The following is a 26,113-nucleotide window of genomic DNA, read 5'->3' on the forward strand; positions in this document are numbered from 1 at the left end:
AGTTAAATGTTCTGTTACATTCTACAGTATTAAACATAACTCAATGCAGATAACTGCGCTCTCCTGCCACCTCCTGGAATCTGAAAGCTGCTACAGTTCACTCTCTCAACTACAATGGTACTGACGCCTGTGGATGCTCCTACAGTAATGCTGTGTACCCAGAAAAATCAGACTATTTCTCTTGCTGATATCATCAGCTTCAACCAACAAGTGCTGAGGATTGCAGGTTTAACCTGAGCTGATCGGACAGGAATGAATGCTACTTAGTGGATTAATGCACACACCGGATTAAATATTCATGAACAACATTTTAAATATACTGATATATTGGATTTCATGTTGCTATTGCCTTATCACGTATCCAATTTTATATTCAAATTAAAGGGATACTTGGGGATTTTGGCAATGAGGCCCTTTATCTAATTCCCCAGAGATAGATTAACTAATGGATACCATTTTTATGTCGCCATGTCCATTATGTAGGAAGTTAGATTTCATTTTGTGAGCCAATGCTAACTAACGTTAACGCAATGACTGGAAGTCTATGGGTATCTCGAAGTATCACTTTAAGTACATAATGAATGAGATTATTTTTATTCCATCTGTATTTTTTCCAAATATGGGAAATTGGAGAGTGGAATGTGGGTCGGGCGGGGACAGGATGATCTAAAATAATTAGGACAGACTGCTCTCTTCCATTAAGGGAATGAGGTATTTTGTGGAACAATTCACCATGATGTCTACTGAGCTACACATGAAATTGAGTCAAAGACACAATTACCAAAATACCAGCAACAAATAACTTCTGTTCTCCATAGAATGTATGTGTGTTCAGTTCCGGGCCGGGCCTCACCTGCACAGTGCCAAAGTCAACGGTCTCATAGTGGAAGTGGGCACATTCAGCCAGCCTGGGAAAATGACCTCTGGGGAACGTCAGCCTGAAATACAACAGCATCACCTCATCAGTATTCTACTGGCTGTTACACTGAGGCAGAAAGAGCTAAGAGGGAGAGGAGTGAGGAGAGAGTGAGCATGAGAGAGAGAGTAGAGAGAAAGAGAGAAGGAGAGCAGAGGAAGAGGGCAGGGAAAGAGAGAAGGGGGAGATGGTAGTGTGAGAGTGAACCAGCAGAGACAGCAAGTTGACCAGTCAGTCTCTGCCAGGCCCCAGCCCATCCTTTTACTGCACTTTATTTTACTGCCCTGGTTTAGAGGCCCATTTTACAGCCCATAATAGACTGTTTCCGTGGGGACGGGAGCACCTACTTCTTCATGTTTTTGACCTTCATGCTGGCTGTGCTGACGCAGGAACGCAGGGTGGGCTCAGGCTCAACAGGAAGCTCTGTGACCTCATCACTCTGTACCTGCCAATCAACAACACACAATATCTGCCAATCAACACATACAATACTCAACATTCCTGACATGTAAAACAATTACAAGACAGTCAGTACTTTACATTTGCTTGTTCAATAATACTTAAAAGAAACCCATACTAGCAGTATATATAAGACTACATAGTAGTAGAGTTCAAAGACTGCTATTCCAAGGTTAGAGTGCTTGTATCAGACCTCAACTAGTGATTATAGACAGTGTACCATGTCAGTTGTGCTCTCTTTTGGAGATTTCTCTGTTGGAGTAGTGCTCTTGTGTGGATCAGGCTGGGTCTCTTCTTTATCTGGTGTAATACACATGGCCCTACACAGGGAGAGGGAGGGAAGGACAGAGATAAACAGGTAGAGAAAGATGAAGAATCTGAATCCATAAATACATTACATTTGAAATACTTGAAATTAAAATAGAAAAATTCCATAGGAGCCACCAGAGGGAGCCAGTGAGAGACCAATATATTTACATCATGTTTCCGGTGCTCAAATCATGACACTGCACCAGTGGCCCAGAAAACATAATGTACCCTGTGGTATTTACATCCTTGTTACTCTGGTGATAGCACATAACTGCACACGGTCTCAAATGGCTCCTGACCGGTACAGAAAGCTCCAGAGAGGAGTATAGCCTAGCCTACATACAGTAAACACATCATGGAGAAAGAACATACTTAGCCTGACAAAAGAAGCATCTCACACTTGGTAGGACCAAAACAAAGCTATAATGGCTTTTGTGTATGTTCGGGTAAGCAAAGCCTTTCCTTTGAGTAAGTCACGAATGCAATCCGCCCACAAGGGAGCGCCTCACAAAACCTGCAGTTGAAATCTGAGTCAGTGTGCTAGGCAGAGGGAGAAAAGTCCTTTCAGACCAACTTTTCTCAGGGACAATGAAGAAGAGTGGATGCCTTAGATTTGTCCTTCCTTCCAGGGCTCAGACACAGACTGAGTGATGCAGTGATACAGTCTCATAGACCACTGCTCCTGAGATCTGCTAAAAAGGACAAGAACACTGGCACTGATAGAATGAGCTCATCTCATCTGCTGGAGAGCTGTGATTAAATGAGAGGCATCCTATCACGGCCTGGTTGTTTTCCAGCATACTTACTGTAGATAGAGAAGAGATCATTTGTCTGTCATCGATATAATGTAGCCATCACTAATGTCTTTTAGAATTCCTCTCTGTCCATCACTCTTCCTCCCCGTCAATCTCTCACGTACACATAATACACACACATGCCTGTACAATCACTCAAGCACACACACATCCTCAACTGATCCTGTATACGTCTCCTTTACATTTCTGGGTGTGATATCTGCAGAGTCCTGGTCAGCTGACATAGCAGCAGTACGGTACAGTGCAGCGTGAGTGTGAGAGAGTAACTCACCCCTCAAGGACGTCACCACTTCCTGGTTCTCCCTGATGTCCTGAGCCAGCATTCCCGATCACCGCGGCAACCCCACAGCTAGCCTCCATCATACTGCCTTACTGAAGCAGTCGACTGACAAGATGGAGGAGAGAGAGAGATGGAGGAGAGAGGGGGAGAGGAGAGTCAACCTTAGCTGGGAAGCTGCCAGACATTAACCCACTCTTAGCTGCAGCTTGCGTTGTTCAGAATAATTTCACGCCTTTTAAAAGATGAATGGTTAATGTGTCTATAGTAAGACAGGCATTCAGTGAACAAGTAAATACACACTTCCTACACGTCAACTTGTTTCATTCAAAACAGGTCATTTTTAAACATTTATTTTTAGAACAGGTCATTTTTAAACATTTATTTTTAAAACAATCTGGAATCCATCCATACTGCAGGTGAAGTACTGGGACTTGAATGTGTGGCTGAGTTTGGAGTGGTCCTGAGAGGCAGAAATGAACCCTTCATGGTGAGTGTTGTTGGGAAGAGACCCCAAAAGGGATAACAAAGACCTTTAAGACCTCTTAAACATTACAGTTAGAGAACACCCATTTTCAAAACAATTAAAACAGGTCTAGGAGGAGCACTACATGGGAGCTTTGGGACTCTCCTTCCGCCAACATGTGTCTATGACTATGTTTGGCACCATCCTGAGAGGCAGAAACCAACCCCAACAGCATGGGAGTGTTGTGACAGCCCCCATGAGGACATAGGTCTGGTGTCAAGGACTCTGAGCCATCATCCTTAATACAGCTCTTTATAGCCTGTCAACAAATAAAAGGAATGCTCTGACAGAGCGAAACAAACATAACACAGCCTTCTAATCTTTCCATAACTAGGCCTCATGAAAGGCAGTGCTGGGATCTGAACTCCCATCTTAGATATTGGGCAAACACAGTGCAGTGGTAACCAACCAACCCTGGTCCTGGAGTGCTACAGTATGTGCATTGTGCACACAAAGTACATCAGTTGTACACCTCAGCACTAAAACTCCCCAGCCAATCAATACCGAGGTAGTAAAGCAGGGGTTTTCCTCTTCTCCAATCAGAAGCTGTAATGATGACCATAGAGATGTTTGTAAGGAGTAGTAGATAGATACATCAGGCCAGCCATTACAGTACAGGGTAGCAATTTCCCCAAGAGAGCAGGCAGAGGGAGGCAGCCCATTGGCCCGTAGCCACAGAGTGGTGCTCACTGCTGACAGAGTTCCACACACCCTCTGACTCAGCACAATGTGACCAGCCAGAGACACTGGCCAAACCAGACCCACTCCACACGCACAGATCTACTATATTCTACTGTACTCTCACCTCTCTCCAATGGCAGATGAAGCCTATCTATAGGAAATCCTATCAAACATTAATACAACAAATATTTGAGAGGATAGCATGACGACACAAAAAACAAGCAACGATTTATCTGAAGTCCCAAATGTGTCCTGAGTTTCTCCAGGGATAGGCTACATTACTTTGAAGATGAACAAAGTAACACACTAGTTTGTATGTACAGAATGTTTTTGCCATTCAGTATAGTCTGGCAATCTGTCAACCATCAGAATGTTTGGTCCAACTCTGTTTGTCCAGTAATGTTTTCAAAAGCACTGTAATATTTTCATTGCATTGCATTTATTCCATTATAAAATGCAACATGCCCAACTTTGATTGTTCAGAATGGAGAACGTTTCTTCTCAGATAAGGACATCCTGTGCAGGACATTGCTGTGTAGCAGACACTCTGCACCGCCTTATGGCAACATGACAAGGTACATCCATTAATTTAGGATATCGATAACATGGCATTGCAATTCAATTTAATGAGGACAGATTTTTTTGCCACGTTAACTTAACCCATACCAAATGTCAGGCATTGGTAATGTCTCAAATGGCACACTATGCCCTACATAGTGCATTTCTTTTGACCAGAGCCCTATGAGTCCTGATCAAAAAGTAGTGCGCTATATGGGGAATAGTCTGTAATTTGGGATATTATCTTTCCCCTGCTTATCTGTCAGTCATACCAGACTGGTCATAGTAAAACCATCATCCTGCAATGTACAGTGGCGGTAGCTACAAGACATCCTGTTCACCACTTGAAGGAAGCTCTCCATTTCTGCTGCCTAGAGACAGAAACAGCTCTGATCTGGCTTTGACGACTCTGGCCTAAATGGTACTCCAGGAAATCTAGGGCAGCCTACGCAATTCTGCATGCCGTTTATGAAACCTGTATTACAATTCATGGGCTGGAGTGAGGAATTGATGCCCACACATTATCTCTAAGAGAGGAATTTCATGACACGATCCTCTGAAGCTTCATATTAGGCACACTCACATGTTAACCTAATGCATTTGCTACAGTGCTGTGCTGTATGCAAGTAGGCCAAAGGCTTTAAGAGATGTGGTGCAATATATCTAAGGGAGCCGCTGGGAAGAGAGAAATGACTGTTGTTTCACCTCATACTGTTATGTTGTTCAGTGTCTCTGGGGTCACTGAGCAGCCCCCACCCAGACAGCTGAGCTCACAGTACTGTATTCGTCAACAACATCTCCATGGGTTTTGATAGAGGCGCTCCCTAATGTATGTTTCCATCTGGCTGTTGAGGGGAAAGTTTTGCACTCTCATTCGGAGCTCTGGAATGCGGTCATAAAGTTAGACGCAGTGGAGGCCTGGGGTTGCTATGGTAACCTGACGGTTGTGAGCTGCTCCTCTTCTCGACTGATGAGGTAGCCGGAAGAGGAAATGAAACTATGTACTATGAACACAATACCGTATACAGTACAGAGGTGATTGTGTTCATGGGCTTAAAAACCTGATTAATGCTATTCCTCTCAGGGAGGAGAATCATACGATTCTATAATCTGATTTACATCTACTACAGTGGGATTCATTATGTTTCATCTCATGATGAATTTCATAGCTGTATAAATCATTCTTTGTCCCATTCCAGACACACACAATGATGATTAGAAATATAGTATAAAGGTAATAGACTATACTCTGTCCAGAAATACAGGCAGCTGCAGTAGACGAAAATAAACTGAAATTCATTTATTTTACACACAGTTTCTTACCATTGAGAAAAGTCATTCAACAAAGGACCGACCGACCGTAAGCCTATTTGCATGTTGTTCAAATTGAATCAGTTAGGTATGTGAGAGGAATTGCTTAAGCTTAGCTGACATAGGTTTGGTGCTGGTAGTAACGTTTAAACGCCCACACCTGTAGAAATACACTTTTTCGAGCAGAAAGACGATGGCCAGAGCTTACCCATGATACAGCACAGCGATTTACGTCAATAAGACATTGTTTTAGTCAAAGTATGATATACAATATTTGGGCTTGAAGTGACAAATCCCAACTGCCCACTTCACGCAAATCCGTGAGAATGTGGTGTCTTTTCCTATCAAGTTAAGTTTTATTAGTCATATGTACGGGATACACATGGTATACACAGTCCAATGAAATGCTTACTTGCAGGTTGCTTCTTGACAATAAGAAATAAGAAATGCAGTGTCTGTTCCTATGATATGACAAACTCTATTCAGCCTATGTTTCGTTTCATGGCTGGGTTTTGTTTGAATTTTACCACCCACCATGTTTATTCATCAGAAACTGCTGTATACCTCTTCGTGACTGAGATGAGCCAAACAGCCTTGTGTCTTCTTGGCTGCCTGAGCCATGGAGCAAATTAAAATACGGGGTGCAAACGTGTGTTTCAGCACCTCCACTTTCTTCTACCTGAAAATTATCATAATCCATTGGATGTCAATTTTCAAAACATATTTTGATAGTCTGTATTAAAAAATATATGACCATTTTATAAATTCTAAAATGACGTAATATGGTAGCCCCCCCATCGCCCCAAGTTTTGCTTCACTACACGCTCCACTGCTTTTGATTCGTTTGCTACACCCTCATTTCACTTCCCGGTGAGAACCATGAGCACGGGCTGACTTGGCTTTGCTGTACTGCAGCCGAAGGTTGCACAATGTCCATTAACATGTAGAAAATCGCATATCAGTAGTCATCATCTATTACCGGAGCTTTATCTTATTCTCTCAAACTATTTTGATGGCGGATTCGCGGCCACAATTTATGGAAGATACCAAAACTTTGGAAATAACGAAGTTAAAGATGTTGGCAGAGTTACTCCACCTCAAGAATTCCATTTGGTGAAAGGCTTGGCACACGCATACTCAGTCCGACTGGCTCTCGTTCGGGTAAGTGAGAAATAAGTGCACTCAGGCTATCTGGAAGGCCAAAGTTAGTTATTTAAAAGAGCAGTTCTCTCTCTGGGTCTAGCCCCAATAAGTTATGGAAAACAGTTAAAGACCTGGAGAATAAACCCTCCTCCTCACAGCTGCCCATGTTCCTTAATGTTGATGATGTGGTTGTTACTAACAAGGAGCACATTGCTGAGCTTTTTATATCACCACTTCATTAAGTCAAGATTCCTATTTGACTCAGCCATGCCTCCTTGCCCGTCCAACATTTCCTCATCTCCCACTACTTCTAATGTGACTAGCCCCGATGCTCCTCCCTCTTTTTCCCCTGCCCTGCTACAAAGTTTCTCCCTGCAGGCAGTCACTGAGTCTGAGGTCCTAAAGGAGCTTCTTAAACTTGACCCCAAAAAATCATCTTCAAACATCTTCTATCTGAGCAGCTAACCGATCGCTGCAGCTGTACATAGTCTATCGGTAAATAGCCCACCCATTTTTACCTACCTCATCCCCATACTGTTTTTATTTATTTACTTTTCTGCTCTTTTGCACACCAATATCTCTACCTGTACATGACCATCTGATCATTTATCACTCCAGTGTTAATCTGCAAAAATTGTAATTATTCGCCTACCTCCTCATGCCTTTTGCACACAATGTATATAGACTCCCTTTTTTTTCTACTGTGTTATTGACTTGTTAATTGTTTACTCCATGTGTAACTCTGTGTTGTCTGTTCACACTGCTATGCTTTATCTTGGCCAGGTCGCAGTTGCAAATGAGAACTTGTTCTCAACTAGCCTACCTGGTTAAATAAAGGTGAAATAAAATAAAATAAATACAAATCTGGGTCAGATGGTTTAGATCCTTTAAGGTTGCAGGCCCTATCATTGCCAAGCCAGTCTCTCCTCTCTGGGGAGGTTCCCATCGCATCCTTTAATTAAAGGGGGAGATCAAGCTGATCCTAACAGTTATAGGCCAATTTCTATTTTGCCCTGTTTATCAAAAGTGTTGGAAAAACTTGATTCTAAGCAATGTTGTGTGTGCTGCTATTTTTAGGGACTTGGCAAAAGCTTTTGATATGGTAGACCGTTCCATTCTTGTGGGCCGGCTAAGGAGTATTGGTGTCTCTGAGGGGTCTTCAGCCTGGTTTGTTAACTACCTCTCTCAAAGAAGGCAGTGTATAAAGTCAGAATATCTGCTGTCTCAGTCAGTGCCTGTCACCAAGGGACACCAATTTTTCATCAACATAGCTCAGGCATTAGGAAGCTCTCTCATCCATTTATATGCAGATGATACAGTCTTATACTCAGCTGGCCCCTCCCCGGATGTTGTGTTAAACTCTCTACAACAAAGCTTTCTTAGTGTCCAACAAGCTTTCTTTGCCCTTAACCCTGTTCTGGCCACCTCCAAAACAAAGGTCATGTGGTTTGCTAAGAAGAATGCCATCCCCACAGTTGTGATTACTACCTCTGAGGGTTTAGAGCTTGAGGAAGTCACCTCATACAAGTACTTGGGAGTATGGCTAGACGGTACACTGTCCTTCTCTCAGCACATATCAAAGCTGCAGGCTAAGGTTAAATCTAGACTTGGTTTCCTCTATTGTAATCACTCCTCTTTCACCCCAGCTGCCAAACTAACCCTGCTTCAGATGACCATCCTACACATGCTAGATTACGGAGACGTAATTTGTACATCGGCAGGTAAGGGTGCTCTCAAGCGGCTAGATGTACTTTACCATTAGGCCATCAGATTTGCCACCAATGCTCCTTATAGGACACATCACTGCACTCTATACCCCTCCATAAACTGGTCATCCCTGGGTTGCTCCTCTTTTCAGTTCGCTGCAGCTAGCGACTGGAACGAGCTGCAAAAAAAACATTCAAACTGGATAGTTATCTCCATCTCTTCATTCAAAGAGTCAATCATGGATACTCTTACTGACAGTTGTGGCTGCTTAGCATAACATATTGTTCTCTCTACCTTCTTGCCTTTGTCTGTGCCCAATAATGTTTGTACCATGTTTTGTGCTGCCACCATGCTGTGCTGTCACATGTTGCTGCCATGCTATGTTGTTGTCTTTAGGTCCCTCTTTATGTGTGTTGTCGTGATTTTGTCCTATATTTTTTATCCCAGCCCCCGTCCCAGCAGCAGGCCTTTTGAAAAGCCGTTCTTGTACATAAGAATTTGTTCTTAACTGACTTACCTAGTTAAATAAAGGTTAAATAAAATAAATATAATAAGACAGGCCAGTGGTTTCCAGCTAGCTAAGGTTAGCATGATTGCTAGCTAGACTGACATCTGTCAGTCCCTTATTTGTTGATGTTTATCAACTCCACTTGGAGATTCCCATACCCAATTAGCGAATATGTACAAGTAGCCTTCTCCATTCTTTGGGGGTGGAACCTAAAAGTGCATTTCCTCTCTAGGACAGGAAATGACATCTAAATAGCGGTGGAAACTTCCTCTGGGGGGGTCCTTTAATATAACTCCCAATACCTCTGCCCTTTTCGAATGAGCCTGCCTGTGGATATAGGCTTATCTTCAATATTGTTTTACTCATGAGAGATACAACCGTTTTGCAATTATGATAGCACAGCTAAAAACTGTTGTGTGGATTAAAGAAGCAATAGAACTGGCTTTCATTAGACTTGTTGAGTATCTGGAGCATCAGCATTTGTGGGTTCGATTACAGGCTCAAAATGGCCAGAAACAATCAACTTTCTTCTGAAACTCGTCAGTCTATTCTTGTACTGGGAAATGATGGCTATTCCATGTGAGAATCTGCCAAGAAACTGAAGATCTCGTACAATGCTGTGTACTACTCCCTTCACAGAGCAGCACAAACTGGCCCTAACCAGAATAGAAAGAAGAGTAAATGCCCCGGTGCACAACTGAGCAAGAGGACAAGTACATTAGAGTGTCTAGTTTTGAGAAACAAACGTCTCACAAGTCCTCAACTGGCAGCTTCATTAAATAGTACCCGCAAAACACCAGTCTCAACGTCAACAGTGAAGAGGCGACTCCGGGATGCTGGCCTTCAAAGAGGCCTTGAAAGACATCCACAGCTACACCTCAAAGTGACTCAAATTATGTCTATTATCAGAAGCTTCTAAAGCCATGACATAATTTTCTGGTATTTTCCAAGCTGTTTAAAGGCACAGTCAACTTAGTGTATGTAAACTTCTGACCCACTGGAATTGTGATACAGTGAATTTTAAGTTCAATAATCTGTCTGTAAACAAAGTAGATGTCCTAAACTTGCCAAAACTATAGTTTGTTAACAAGAAATGTGTGGAGTGGTTGAAAAACACGTTTTAATGACTCTTGACTTTAACTTCCGACTTCAACTGTAAATACTATACCCAACATCTGATTTGGACCAAACTTTTTTCTAACAATGGGTTAAACCTGAGGAATCCAAAGGAATGGTCAAAAGCCACACACGGACCCCCCACCAATCATACCCCAACAACGTTATAGTATTAGTTCTCTGTGTCTGACAAGTAGTATGGAGCTGCAGCTTGGAGTATTGTTTCTTCATCCTATGCAATGTATTCCCAGTGAAATTGGTGATGTTTTTTTCTCCTGTTCAGATAAATTAGTAATCGAATTTGTTAGGTTTATGTCTCATCCCACATCCTGATATTACCAGGTTCTGACAACTACATGAAAGCTTTCACCACCTTGTGAAGTTCATAACTCATTTCATCCGTAGTCTAATTATCTGCATGGTTTCCCGAGTTGTAGAGTGAGGACCACACCAATTTAACGTGACTCCAAGTTTACTTCGATATGATGGTTATTATATCAATATCGCCGCATAAAGGCATTTCCACCACAATTTTTCACATAATACATTTACAGTCTGAGATGGTGGGTGTCATGGCTTGCTGAAATGACATGGAACAACTCTGTATTTATAATTACATTACAATATTTTAGGTTGACTATAATTACATTACACAACTGATGATACATGGCTCACTTTTATTTTCCTGCATAAGTAAAAACAGAAAATGCATCACCTATGCCATTCATTACAATTATATATATTTTTTTTCTCCCTAACCAAGATGGCTGCCATTTTCGCCCCATTATGAAACTTTGAGGGTTTATAACCCCTCTAGTATTTTAATATGATCTCTATGTAGTTAACATGTCATTACATACAACATACTTATCTCATAACCTACAAAAGCCACAACATTCATTCACACCTTAACTTTCTCACTCACCTAAAACCAATACACAGCACAACACAAGTAGCCTATGACGACGATAGTAACACTTTGAGATGGTCTTTTAAACATACCTGTAACCGTAGGACAAACCACCACGCGTCTCCTCTATCTTCTCCGAGTCGCAGTGTGCCGCGCAATTCACCACTGTTGAGGGTTTCGAAAGCAATGACTTTGATTTTTCAGCATCGCACTACGAAGCCCAGTTCGCACTGCTTGAGTAAAAATGTGTAAAAAGTCAGGGATTCGTCGATGAACATGTCCTATAAAAGAGACCATCGCACTAAATCCGTAGACCCCTATGCTCTGCGCACCCGACGCTGTGAGCGCGCAAAACCAGGCTGGGCGCGTACTCGCAGGCAAATTCAATGATTCCTTAAATTATTCTAATCCTAGTGCCCTCAACTGTCCTAGTAGGCCTAAATCAGAGATCAGGTTTCAATCGCTCTTCCACTCCTAACAAAGAAACAAAATTACGTGTACTATGTTGTGGGTGATTTATTAGAAGAAAGATATTTGCTATTGGCAAACAAAAAGGAGCCTTGTCAACTATTTCATCAGTGGATTTCAGTATATAGGTTATGTTCACACACTAGCACCCATGTTGCAACCTGTACTCAGGAGTAGACGTAATATAGTAAGGATAAATCCGGGACACTCCAATTGGTATGATATGTTAAGTATGGTATGTATTCATTTGTGGATGTCTTTCATCCATTTCGTATGATATGTTACAGATAACAATGTGTATGATACTGTATGTTACAAATAACAATTTGTACAATATGAGTGCAAAACTAAAAGCGCAAACCATTTAACTATGGCAAGGTCACTGGGAATATGACCGAATACAAACAGTGTAAGGCAATCGAACAGGCAAAACGTCAGGTTAGAGACAAAGTGGAGTCACAATTCCAAGGCTCAGACACAAGATGTATGTGGCATGGTCTACAGACAATCACTACAAAGAGAAAACCAGCCACGTCGCGGACACCGACATCTTGCTTCCGGACAAGCTAAACACCTTCTTCGCCTGCTTTGAGTATAACACAGTGCAACCGATGCGGGTCGCTACCAAGGACTGTGGGCTCTCCTTCTCCATGGCCAGTTAACAGTTAACCGTGTTAACTCTCGCAAGGCTGCCGGCCCAAACGGCATCCCTGGCCACGTCCTCAGAGCATGCGCAGAGCAGCTGGCTGGAGTGTTTAAGGACATATTCAATCTTTCCCTATCCCAGTCTGCTGTCCCCACATGCTTCAATATGTCCATCAATGTTCCTATACCCAAGAAAGCAAAGGTAACTAAACTAAATGACTATCACTTTTGTCATCATGAAGTGCTTTTAGAGACTAGTCAAGGATCATATCACCTCTACCTTACCTGACACCCGAGACCCACTTCAACTTGCTTACCACCCCAATAGATCTGACGATGCAATCACCATTGCACTGCACACTGCCCTATCCCATCTGGACAAGAGGAATACCTATGTAAGAATGCTGTTCATTGACTATAGTTCAGCATTCAACACCATAGTACCCTCCAAACTCATCATTAAGCTTGGGTCCCTGGGTCTGAACTCCGCCCTGTGCAACTTGGTCCTGGACTTCCTGACGGGCCACCCCCAGGTGGTGAAGGTAGGAAACAACACCTCCACGTCGCTGATCCTCAACACAGGAGAACCACAATGGTGCGTGCTCAGCCCTCTCCTGTACTCCCTGTTCACCCATGACTACATGGCCACTCATGCCTCCAACTCAATCATCAAGTTTGCAGACAACACAACAGTAGTAGAACTGATTACCAACAATGATGAGACAGCCTACAGGGAGGAGGTGAGGGCTCTGGGAGTGTGGTGCCAGGAAAATAACCTCTCAGTCAACGTCAACAAAACAAAGGAGCTGATTAGGGATTTCAGGTAACAGCAGAGGGAGCTCCCCCCTACCCACATCGACGGGACCACAGTGGAGAAGGTGGAAAGCTTCAAGTTCCTACCATTGTTGTGAAATTGTTAGATATTACTTGTTAGATGTTACTGCACTGTTGGAGCTAGAAACACAAGCGTTTCGCTATACCCACAATAACATCTGCTAAACACGTGTATGTCACCAATACAATTTGATTTGATTTATTAAAATGTGCAATGATATGATATGTTACGAATTCCAATTTGGCATGTCTAACGTTGGCTAGGTGGATAATGCTAACATTAGCTAGGTGGCTAAAGTTAGCTAGGTTAGGGGTTAGGGTTAGGAATTTGGTTAAAGGGTCAAGGTTAGGGGTTAGGGGAAGGGTTAATTAGCATGTTAAGTAGCTGAAAAGTAGCTAAAAAGTAGTAAGTAGTTTCTAATTAGCAAAAAATGTCCATGATGATATTCAAACATGTAACCTTTTTGTTGCTAGATGTTCACGTTGTACGCCTACCCACCCACCCCATTCACTCTACTTTTGTTTTTGCCTTACAATTAAGTAACCATCTGTCTCATGTAACCATACCCAATAATACTAATTTGGCATCACTGATTTACATTTAGTATGTTATGTCTACTCTGATACCAGGCTGCATAAACACAAACACATATCTGTTCTACTACATGCCACTACCCACTTCATATTAGTAAATACAGTCCATTTTTACTATGCACACTAGCTTCTTTTTTTTCTTCTATTCTTGCTATTTTTGACTTGACTCTTTTATTGTTGTTATTGACATTGATGAATGTACTGCGTTGTTGAGGGAGCTAGCACATAAGCATTTCATTGCACCTTTTATACCTGCTGTAAAGTGTGTATGTGACGAATAACATTTGATATGAATTGTATTTGTTTTATGACATTGATCATTTGACAGGACAAATAACCTATCAATGTGCTGATTTCAGTATGAATAAACTACTTGTACTGTATATGAACTTGTCAGTGATCAGTGATGTCTATAAGCTCAGTATATAATTCATTTACAAACATAAATTCTCAATTTACCTGGTAAAATAAGATAAACAACACACTCAACACAGATGATATACTAATGACATCATCTGTGTGTACCTACTATCAACAATAAGGCCTAAGGAGACCAAACGTATTTTACCTGAGGCACTTGACTTGTATGTTTACGCTACACTAAGTAGACAAAAAGTTCAAAAGACCTGCTCTTTCCATCACATAGACTGACCAGGTGAATCCAGGTGAAAGCTATGATCCATTAATGATGTAACCTTTTAAATCCACTTCAATCTGTGTAGATGATGGTCAAAGGATTGTAAAGCCTTAAGACTATTGAGACATGGATTGTGTATGTGTGCCATTCAGAGGGTGAATGCAAGAAGAAAAACATGTAAGTGCCTTTGAACAGGGTATGGTAGTAGGTGCCCAATGCTGCTGGGTTTTTCATGCTCAACAGTTTCCCGTGTGCATCAAGAATGGTCCACCACCCAAAGGACATCCAGCCAACATGGTTTCAACATGGGCCAGCATCCCTGTGGAACGCTTTCGACACCTTGTAGAGTGCAAGGTGTGCAAGTCAATATTAGGAAGGTGTTTCTAATGTTTGGTATACTCAGCGTATATGCAGACAGAAAGGGATTTGTTTTTGCCAAGCCAGAGAGGAATTTGAACATGAGTGCAAAGGCCAATGTGTTGTGATGACATACCTCATTCCCTGTCAGTATCTCTCCAGTTTAGTCATTGGGTGGTGGAGTTATCTTAACACTAGACTCATGACTGATGTGCCAGGTTTCACATTGTAGTTGAACACGACTTTATTGTTATATACTGTAAGTGGAAAGAATCTCTCTTAGCAATTTGTGGAAGTGATTTCAACTTAACATCAACTTAATTTCATATATGCCTACAGTACTTTGTATGGTCAGACTTTTCTATAACCCACTATATACCAATTGTATGAACTGTATGAATCTGACTAGATAGCTTTACGATAATATATAGAAGTACTCTAAATAAATACTTTTCCAGACCCGATTAAATTATCTAGCCCCCAATCATGGTGTCTGGCTCGCTATCCAACACTCACACCTTGTGTCAAGTAGTTGAAACTACACCTCTACAGTTCAGACAGAAGTTCCATTTTAGTTCATTGATAGAAAAATAACACAAGCACATACATAAGCACGTTTTAGATTTTTATTATATCAAAATACAAAAATTGAAGAGGAAAATATTACATTGGACTAAGCGTTGGAAATTGACACATGATGGACATGAACGCAACGCTGCTTTCCACTTATTATTGGCATGCCGTGGATCATCATAGAACATGCTGTATGTCTATGTCACAAACCGCTCATGAGCCAATGTTACAACAAATTTGCCAATGCCTTTTTTAATAAACGTATGCCACTTTGTCTTGAGCCTATGCCACAGGCCATAAGCCTTTGTCACCTATTCTCTAGAAGCCACTGGTGGTATTAAGCCAGTGCGTTTATGCTTTTTCTTCAGGGTTTAGTTTGAAGAAGAAGTTCCATGGCAGTTGAACATGAAGTGAGCAACACGTGATCCCAGACAATATTGAATTCCCTGGACAACAGTGGCAAAAGAGAAAATCAACACAGACTAGTATTTTACATAAGGCTTTGGTACAGCACCATACAGTAGATGAGTTAATTGCTCACATAAAAGTTAAGTGTAAAATAATTCCTGATGTCAATCAAACATATCTGAATGATGAAGCTCCAAATGATCCGCAGGTTATCATTGTAAAATAGACAAAAAGTCAAATATGTTTCATGTTTTTGCTTTGGAATATTTACACATGAACAGTCTGATATAGATCAATTGTTTCAGTTGAAAAAGGCATATTGAAACAGATTATGCACAGAAGATGTCAACATAAAATATAGAATGTAAACGTGATGTACAGCACACGCACATGCCTCAATGGATGAAAATATGCTATGACATGACTACATATTCTTCCTTTAAGCACTACTGGCTTGAGGATGAGGAGCATTAGTTAAAACAGTCAAAGATGTAGCACTTATTGTACAGTAATAATACATTCTATTTCCTCAGTGCTGGTACACATGGAAAAACAGAGAACGTAGAAAATACTACATATTCCATTTTCTGTCTGATCACAACCAGGTTGAAAGTTTATGACTGATTTCTGAATAGGCTCTTTTGTATTCTCTCTACATGCAAGATAAATATAGTTAAATCAAATTTGCTCTAAGTATAATCATACCAGCTCCTACTTATGCACTAAAAGCCTTTAAGCAGAAAAACACAAAATAAAAGTTGATCTAAGAGTACAGGATCTTAATTTGATCGCCCTGTTGCAGGAGAACTTTCCTGCAATGCATGATATTTCACACTTGTAGTGTATTTGAGGTTTAAAAAGGCTTCTGAAGTTTGTAATTTCCACTTTGACATTTCAGTCTTGATTTTCCCTTAAGAAAAATATATCAGCCCCTACAAAAACGTCCATTAATTATAATCACTATAATAATTCACATTTTCTTTTGCTGCAGGTTTATTTTCCTGCTGTAGCAAATTGGCTCAAATTAAGATCCTACATCTGTACCTCCAAAGCAGCCCTCTTACATATTGTATGTATTTTTGTTGTTGAAAAAGCAAGAGAGCCCGGAAGACTACATACATTAGTAAAAGTCTATATGAAGAATGTGTCAGCAATACCTTTACCAAAACATACGAGAAGAATCAGCTTAAATACAAATGCTGTTTGATGAATACTCTTATTGGCTATACTGTACAATACTGTCCCCCAATAGGAGACTTTGTGAAACCAGTGGAGAGAAATCACATAAGAAGGTTATGCCCCTGCAGTTGTGTGCTTGAAAACAGTGCTGTCCATTAAAAATAGTTTTGACCTGTAGGAAGTGTGTAGTGTAGAACGACCTTCTCATGCCCTGACCATGGGCTCAGATTCCCTCCCCTGTCTGCTGTTACATATTTAATACTGATCAAAAGTACTGATAAATAACTTCACATCAAGTAGGTTTCCCCATCTAATCTGGGTATTATACCTCCCCTTCAACACAAGTAAAACACTCTGGAGAGGGTACCCTGGAAGCACAGACAGAGGCTGGAACAGAGACGGAAACTAACTATTGTTCCATTGCTACATTATTCTAAGTCTCTTTGATGTATTTTTTGAATGTCACCACACTATCTATTGCCACTATCTGATTCCACAATCAATACAATTTTCTCATTGCCAATCACACTAGTTTATTAATAGGACTTACAACGATGGAACTAGTTGAGTTGGTAAAACACAGAGGACTTCAAGAGAATAGGGCTCTGATCTACAGCACCACAGAGTTAAACATAGCACCAAGTCATAATGTTGAAAGCAACTACGTCCTAGTAGCACGTACGTCATCTCTAGCTAATGTAAACACGACTTCGGTTGCAGCACATACAGTACCCCATAACTATTAGATTGTTTGTGGCTCTCTTTTGTTTCTTTGTTACTTTGGACATCTGGAGGCAAGTGATCATGAGTGAATCTACCTGTGTGCTTGTGAGAAAAAAAAAATCTGTTTCAGATAAGGTTTAGTCCAGCAACGACACGTTGATGCTTTTCAAATTGGTATTCATTCACATACTATACAACAGAAGAAATACTACTGAACTTGTGCAGCCAACAGGCCCACATGACAATAAAACATTTGTTCTGTGCTAACATTTACTTTTTCATAAACGTAAAATAATGTCTCCGAAAACATGACAAACGAAGCACCTTAAGATGTTTGATAAATATTGTCCACTTATAGCCTTAAAGCAAATACTTTCATCACATCTAATATTAACTTGCTTTAAATCTGTCTCTCTATTTTTGTCCTCAAGCATTTTGAACAAAAAATCTTTCTGTTTCATCTTCCCAAATAAGCAGTACACACCATGTATACATTATGAATATAGATTTTCCCCGTATCTTACATATAACCAGTTCTTGGAATATGCACGTTGATGTATCAATTTCAAATAACTTAATTCCTCAAAATTGTCACTATCTCACCAATTTTAAAAAAAATATGTTGGAAAGTGAGTGAAGTTGATGTTTTGATCACTGATTTATATTCTATAGCAAGCAGAGAGGGGTTCAATTAACATACATTCAAAGAGTTCTTATGTCTAGTTCCACTCCTGAATTGCTATCAGTAGAGATAAAAGTGACTCCAAATCAGACAACTGGTTTAAAATGTCAATGTCTTCCAGTGATTCATCTTGTAAGTGTGTAAGTGTAAAGCTCTCTAATAGGTCTAGTCTACAGGGTGAGAAGAAAATGATAACATTAACCATCAGTGTAAAGGAAAGAATTCAACCAAGAGTGGTTGAACCCATCCTTGGTTAACCAGATAACCTTGTGTGATAAATCAAATCAAACTATTGTGCCAACTAGCCAATTAAACCTAAACTTAATACCACCACATGCGACAGGTCATCCGTTGTACTATGACATCAGGACAGTCACTTCCTGTACAGCAAAACATACATTCATTATCGGTTAGTGTTAAAATGAATAAACATACAGAGAAATAGCTAGCAGGTAATATTATACCGTTGCTAGAGATAAACAGTTGAGAGTCGAGACAGCCACCTTTTGAGTTTAGTTAATGTAAGCCAAATGTTGTCACTTGTCATCTAACAAGCCCACTTGTTAAAATCACCTAATAAACAGCAATCAGTTCTTTCAATACAGTATTCAGTATTACAGCTGTTTTGAAATATGAACATCAGTGGCAAGTTTCACTTTCTGCATAATAACTACTTCTGTACCTTTTACATTTAAATGTTGATTAAATTGTGATTTTTTAAAAATATCTATGTTATAGCATTACCACAATTTTAAACCTGAAATGATTAACACGGTCATCATCATCACTAATTGTTATTATAGGTCTGTTCTATTAGTAGAATATACACAGTCAAGATTAAAAAAAGAACCAGAGAAATACACCTCCAGTGCCCCTTACTCACAGCTAGGTGTCCTTGGCAGAAAAAGTAGAGTCAGTCCACAGGTCAGACTGGAGCTTATAATGAGTCCCAACAGAGAGAGAGAATGCGTGAAGGTGAAGGAAAAGGCAGTTAATTCACTTTTCAAAAGCAAGAGAGAAAAGGCGAACAAGGCACCTAGAGATGTGCCATACTCCACAATAGACTGGAGGTTTCCTCCATATTAATGAAAAACACTGTATACACATTTATCACATTTTCTCACCCCTTTTCTGTCCTCACCCTATCAAGTGTACATTTGGCCTCTTGAACACAAAGTTACTGTATGTCTTAGCAAGAAGAACATGGGCTCACCTTTACTGGATTTGATCACACGGTTAAATGCAAGAGAGTGAGGACATGTCTTTTAGTGATTTGAAATATACCAATATCATACCACGCCTTGTATTGGATTATATTCTTTTGGGATTAAGCAAAATATGCAGATTGGGCTCGATATTAAAAGCGGATGAAAATCAGACTTCAGGCCACAGCATCCAATTCATGTGTGAAGTGAATGATATTATATACCATTTCTTTCATACATTTCATTTGAAAAATAATGTAAAATACGTATAGTCCAATAGAATTACAGCAATTCTGCACTTACTCTGAGGTATATTTTGCAATAAGTACCCTGTGTTAGATACTGACACTATTTGAATTGTAGGAAAGGTAGGCTGAGGTCCTTGTCTAAGGAACACACCAGGTTTAGTCCACTGTGTCACTGTAACACCTCAGATAGACTCCTCCATGACCAGGGTCTTTTAAGGTGTTGTGAATTATTTAGATCAATGCATTTTACTACAATAGGAGATATTGTCCCCCTTTTCATTATTTGATGTATTTACATTACAGATGTTTTATCTGGTGACCCTCACTACATTATCCTCAGGGAGACACGGAAAACATCTTCATTTTGTCTCTAAATGATTTGGAAAACGCTAGAGACAGGTTACCCACTGCCAAAAGCTGAATGGAATTAATCACATGATTATCATCATTTCTGTATGGGAGTTATAGAGAGATCTAGGTTGGCGGGTCAATGTGGTTGCCTCCAATGGCTTGATCTGTCTGTGAGTGACAGTAGTGGACATACTGGTCAGTGGTCAGTGGGGAGTCCTGTAGTTGGGCCCGTCTGAGTCTGTACTGGCCAGGATGGCCGCCTGGTCCTCCTCAGAGCGTCTGCTGCGGTGCAGGAAGGAGGTTAAAAAGAGATATGGGTTCTTCCTGTTCTGCCTTTTCCTCTTCCTGTGGAGGTAGAGATCTTCTCTGTGAGCCGGGGTAGTCTGGGATTGCTGCTGGGTCTGAGAGGGAGACACACCTAGGGATGGAGATGCAGTGTTATTGAGGATACAACATTGAGGCATTTAGTATGGTCCCAGACTCGTCTAAGTGTTGTACAGCCAACAACTATGGTCGTTACATAGTCATGATAACGATAGGATTTGGCTTTACATCACAAACAAATTTGAGACCAGGCTACAAGGAACTCACTAAATGCTGTTGTTTTTTGTTCTTCTAACAGTTGTGTGGCTGCCTGTGGCATATTCTTTAGTTCAGAGACTGACCTGTTTTTCTCCTGGAAGTGGAGTTGTTATTGGTGTTGGCAGCCACTCTCTTGGCTTTAGTAATACAGTGGTGTAGCAGTGACTGTAAGCTCTCAGACCCAGCAGGATCACTAGACGCACCTAGAGGTTCCCTAGAAAGAGGAGGAGACAGGCACAATGCACATGCTTTACATTAACTCACCACCGGGGGGCGCTATCCTCTCAGTGATAAGTTAGATGGGGAGTCAGGAGGACATTGATTCCGAAAGGCTCTGTAATATTGAACCATAAATAAACTGATGATTTGGTGAGAAATTCATTGGCTTCAGATTGTGAGGAATCAATAAGATACTATAGGATGAACAGGGTTAATTCTCAAAAAAATTATGAAGGAATATGTCAATATTTTGTCACTTTCAGATACCCATAAAATGAAAATAATCTCTATACTGTATTTGTAATAACACTTTTCAGAAGAAAGCCTCCAGTTTTTATAGTTACTGAGTTGCTCCTCTTTCTCTACAGTGAGAATCTACATTTTTTTTGTTGAGTGGGGCAACAAAGAGGATTCTCCTCTTTTGATAGCTCTATGTGGATTATTTTCATTTTATGAGTGACATATCATTCAAACTCTGCCTAATACTGAACATATTTTAAGGGTTAAAGATGAGCAGTCTCTATCATTGGCTAATTTTAAATCCATGTCAAATTGAGGCAAGTTGATGAGCCTTAAACAGAAAGGTATCTGTTTTTAAATATACTTTTACCTCATAATGAATACATTTGTTTTGCAGTCCATCATAGAAAGATGCAAATAATGATACTAAGACCCAAAAATAATCTCATCAACACCAAACATTTACGTTCAGGTTCATGAGATTTATGTTTGTTGCCATTAAATTACTTATTAATACACCAGCTTCAAAACCTGACTCGACAATACGTAAAGACAAGTGATTCTACCAAAACATATTGTTTCAAAAGGCATACTGTAGGAACACAAAGCTTTAGAGGTGGTGTCCTTCATAGTGCCTCTGTAGAGAGAGAGATTGAGAGCCCTTAGCAGAAAAGGGAGACAAATATGAGAATTAAAGCATTCCTCGTTAGATAAATACAGCAGTATTTTCATAATCACAAATACTGTGTGCAGGGGCCACAGTTAGTTAGATACAGTACATTTCCATAAAACATGAACACTGTACATCACACTTTCATCAATATGAACATTGTGTACAGAGGCTTCACCATGCTGACGGGAGGAGATGGCAGGAAGAGGAAATGGCCGTTAAAGAACAGTCACATGACAGGAAGAGGAAATGGACAATAAAAACAGTCACATGACAGAAACGAAAGCACTTAAGACGACGAATGTGACGAAGAATTTAGTCTTGAGAAATATTGTTATTCGTTTGAGTCAAAAAATAGATATTTTGAGAAGGCATGCATGGCATTTTGCACATGGAACAAAACTTTAAAGGGGAATACTCCAGTCTATCAGTAATCTGGGTCCTCTATTGATTCAAGGCTTTTTTTGTGCAGGGAAACCGTGCCTGTATTTCAAATACTGCTCCACAGTCCAAAACAGCTCCTAATATTGCTCACAAGCATAATCACTGTGCGTGACAGCAGGCATGTTGTGCCAAAGAACTGTAGGAAATGTAACCTGTATGTTAGCAGTTAGCATTAGAGCTAGCAAACTTGAATCCAGTAAAGAGGCTCAACCCAAAGTCATTGATTCCCCTTTAAAGGAGAGAGTGATAAGAGCCCTCCCCTGCTGACGCCTCCCCTCTCAGACATGGGTCCGACCCTTACCTATTGCGGCGTAGGGGACCGGCTCACAACAACGCTGCCCAGATAGCTGAGATCAATCAAAAACAGATGTGGTAAGACCCTTGAGCCCTCACACTGTACAAACCAGCAGCCCTACACTATACTTGCCCATATGACCACGACATTGTAAAGGGGTGGAAAAAGAGCACGGCCTCTTACGCTAACCGGGCATTCCCTGGGATTCAGAAAGGTGGGTGTGAGGGGGAAGGGGGGAAGGGGAGAAGCATGTAGGTATTCAGACAAAAGGGGAATATTATATGCGCCTCAGGTATATTGCTCTCTTGTATGTATTTTATTGTCCTGCAGAGCATGTACTGTATGACTATGTTGGTGTAATATATAATAATAGAGATGATCAAGTAGTCCAAATGGTCTCAGGTTATAAAAAAATTGGTGTTTGGCCATAAACCTCAGAGGTGCAGTAAAATCTGCTTTGGCCTTCAAATGTGTGAAAATCATTCCTGAAATAGAAAGCTTATCTGGCCAATTATGATGATGAATATCGTGAAAATAATTTTGATACCTTGTACATTTCATATTTCATTTGAGCGGTAGAAGGAACTCAACCTTTAAATTTAAAGTGTAGGTCTCACTCAATCGTAATCTTTTAGTTTAGCTACAGTATCATTTACCACCAGTTAAAAAACAGGAAAGCCTCTGATGAGAAGTCATAGGTGGGCAATAATACAAGGAAATCAAACTTACAAACATGTAAGAATAAATATTATCTCACTACTCTAGTATTCAGAGTTTTCAATCAATAAAAAACATTGTATATGCTAGTTAATTATTTAGTAAAGCACTTGCTTTATGTCTTCCACCTGAAATCCTTTGTTGCAGATGGCACCTTAATGCAATTGTAATGTTTTACAAAAAATATTTGGTTAGGTTTTCTGCCAACATTTTCTTTAGTAAACAGTATTTTCTGTGAACTATGGCAGTTACAAATCACCTTTTCTTCCTAAAATGAATGAGTTCCCATACAGAGAAAAACAAAAAGATCTTATAATAATAATTACAGAATTCAAAGATCAATATCAATATCTTCAGATGTGTCTTTGTTCTAGGGTTAAATGACAAAATGTGTCGATCAGGACTTTTAATGTGAAACCTACACTTTACCCATTTGCCCTGATTCAAATGGGTATATTGACAAAAATGTGAATAAATAACTTGTTTATGACTGATCAAATGAGTGCCAAATTCAAATACATGCTTTCTGCATATAAAGCCTAAATATTAATTATTGGTATGCCAAAAGTAGTACATTAAGTAATATTCTATAAACTGGGGAAACATTTAGGTTTGAGTCCCCAGGTTGGAGAAGTTTGTTGTGTTCGTTAGTCAGTGCGTTGCTGTCCCTGCCGGACCGGTGTAGGTCACCTACCCTGAGGCGGATATCTGGAGCTGGGAGGGCTCTGAGGGCAGCATCTCCTCCTCTGTTCTCCTCTGGGACGGCCACTGCCCGAACACATCCCTGCCCTCCAAGGGGGGAGAGGGGGACTGGGAGGGGTAACTGGCTGCTGTAGAAGCATAGGACATGTGGGGACGGTAACTGGGGCTGGGCCTGCGGCTTCCCTGCTGGCCCTGGGTGGGGGAGGAGGCCAGGGAGGACCTTCGGGAGAAACTGACGGTGGCTTGGGGGTGCAGGGTGATCTCAGGCATCTCCAGAGAGCGGGAGGTGCGGAGGATGCTGGGGTGGGGTGGTGGGCGGACTAGGATATCTGGGGAACCTGGCTGGGTGCTAAGGGGGCTCTGGGAGAGGGGGGAGAGGCGGGAGGGTAGGAGGACCAGCGGGGGCAGGGAGGGGTCTGTCCTACGCCCTGACCTCGGGCTGAGCCAGGACTGGGGGCTGCTGCTAGGGGCTGTGCTTGGGCTCCCTGCACGGTCTGATGGGTCAGGGTAAGGCAACACTGGTACACCCACACCATGGGATGTGTGTCTGAGCTGGCCGAGACTCTGGGCCTGTTGCATAGCTAAGCGCCTAGCTGGAAGGCCTGGGGGTTGGTCTCTGCCCTGTGAAGCCATGGGGACCTCCAACTGCAGGAGCCGAGGGCTGGGGAGGTGCAGGCGGCTGGGGGGGAGAGAGTGGAGAGGGGGGTACGGTGGAGGGTCGGGAAGGTCCTGGTGATGATGTAAGGGATGATGAGGTGGATAAATGAAGCGGGGCCCCTCCAGACCCAGGAAGGGGAATTCGTGAGGCTGCCAGCTGTCAGGTGAGCGAGGGGAGCGTGGGGGAGGGCTGTGTGTATGTGGGAGGGAATGGCCAGAGGAAGTGTACTGATGATGGAGCTCCATCTCTTCCCTCTCCTCTGGGATGGAGGGATAACCGTAGGGCCCCCCGTCAGCAGTGCCTGGGGGGGAGGACAGAGCGGAGCTACGCGGACTGATGTCCGGCATGTAAAAAGGTGGCGGAATCCCAGATTCACCGCGGCTGCCTAGATACCCATAGAAGGGGACCTGGGGAAAGTCCCTGTAGCGGGAGGCTGGGGCCTGCCCTGCAGCATGATGCCCACTGCCCTCCACAAAGCTCATACCTTCCATGGGCCTGTGGAGGCGGGGGCTGTAGTTGGGGGGCTGCGTGGACTCCAGACTGGAGGATGTTGGGGAGAGCTGTGGTCGGAGCGTGGCCATGATCGGGGGCAGGGGCCCGGGGTCAAAGTCATTCTCCTCGTCGGACTGCCGGAACTCGGGGTACATGTCGGACTCCTCAGCGAACGGGAAGCCCTGGATGCGGCGGTGGGCTGATGGCGGGCTGGCCATGCTGAAACGGCCGTCGGGACCGCGGCTGATCAGCTCGATGGGGCTGGTGACCTCTGCCTCGTGCTTGGACACGCTGTACTTCTTGCTGGCTATAGCACGCTTGGTTTTCTTGTAGAAGGAGAGCTCTTTGTCCCTGTCTCTCTGAGGGCTGGGCAGCCTCCTGACGTACAGGCCCGGGCCGTGGGCCCCATCTGAGGACAGGGACTGAGGCCGCGAGGCGGGAGGGGAGCTCTCTGGACTGATCTTCCCAGAGGACAGCCTGTCAGAGACAACCAACACAGAGACAGACACTCAAACATGATGGCTTCATAATGAACCCTTTAAACAGCAGTTATTAATCAATAAATAGCCTAATTGTGCACAGTAAAATAGCATTTATCCACAGTATGCATCACTACTATGCTAGACAGATGAGAAAATCCAAAGCCATGGCACCATGTCAAAGCAAATACACCTGTTTTATTTGTATTCCACCCCTGCATTATGATAGTAGCCAGTGCATTCTGCTAGCATTGAAGCTAATGACTTTAGCCACGGCGACAGTATGAGAGAGGAACCATTACCAAGCAGCCATGACAACCGTCTCAAAGATATTATTTTACTCGCTCTTGGGCAAAAACTGAGGGCCATTTGTCTTCTTGGGGACAAATGCTTTTATGGCATAAGAAAAACACAGATGACTTCCAACTAGGCCTTTTTGTCTATTTGCCACACACCAGGAGCAGCATTTCACTGT

At 41.8% G+C, this 26,113-nt stretch overlaps 2 protein-coding genes across 5 annotated transcripts in view; both read right to left on the bottom strand.

The window, feature by feature from the left end:
* Nucleotides 1-11,723, bottom strand: part of LOC139386011 (rho GTPase-activating protein 32-like) — a 32,146-nt gene extending 20,423 nt beyond the window's left edge. For 3 of the 4 annotated variants that reach the window (XM_071131342.1, XM_071131340.1, XM_071131339.1), the window contains exons 1-5: nt 11,329-11,722; nt 2,771-2,884; nt 1,596-1,695; nt 1,264-1,361; nt 854-938 (exon numbers count right to left, since the gene is read on the bottom strand). In XM_071131342.1, the coding sequence (XP_070987443.1) occupies nt 854-938; nt 1,264-1,361; nt 1,596-1,695; nt 2,771-2,862 (375 nt within the window). In that variant the 5' untranslated portion in view covers nt 2,863-2,884; nt 11,329-11,722. Of the gene's footprint in view, nt 1-853; nt 939-1,263; nt 1,362-1,595; nt 1,696-2,770; nt 2,885-11,328 lie in introns of all 4 variants that reach the window. The other variant, XM_071131341.1, reaches the window with a different exon arrangement.
* Nucleotides 11,724-15,383: 3,660 nt separating this feature from the next.
* The window catches only part of LOC139386046 (protein turtle homolog B-like), a 67,540-nt gene continuing 56,810 nt past the window's right edge, over nt 15,384-26,113 (bottom strand). Inside the window, exons 19-21 of the mRNA XM_071131459.1 lie at nt 24,002-25,636; nt 20,806-20,936; nt 15,384-20,558 (exon numbers count right to left, since the gene is read on the bottom strand). Coding sequence (XP_070987560.1) covers nt 20,344-20,558; nt 20,806-20,936; nt 24,002-25,636 — 1,981 coding nt within the window. The 3' untranslated portion in view covers nt 15,384-20,343. The remainder of the gene's footprint in view (nt 20,559-20,805; nt 20,937-24,001; nt 25,637-26,113) is intronic.

Source organism: Oncorhynchus clarkii, chromosome 27 (assembly GCF_045791955.1).
Source record: "Oncorhynchus clarkii lewisi isolate Uvic-CL-2024 chromosome 27, UVic_Ocla_1.0, whole genome shotgun sequence".
Taxonomy (NCBI): Eukaryota; Metazoa; Chordata; class Actinopteri; order Salmoniformes; family Salmonidae; genus Oncorhynchus; species Oncorhynchus clarkii.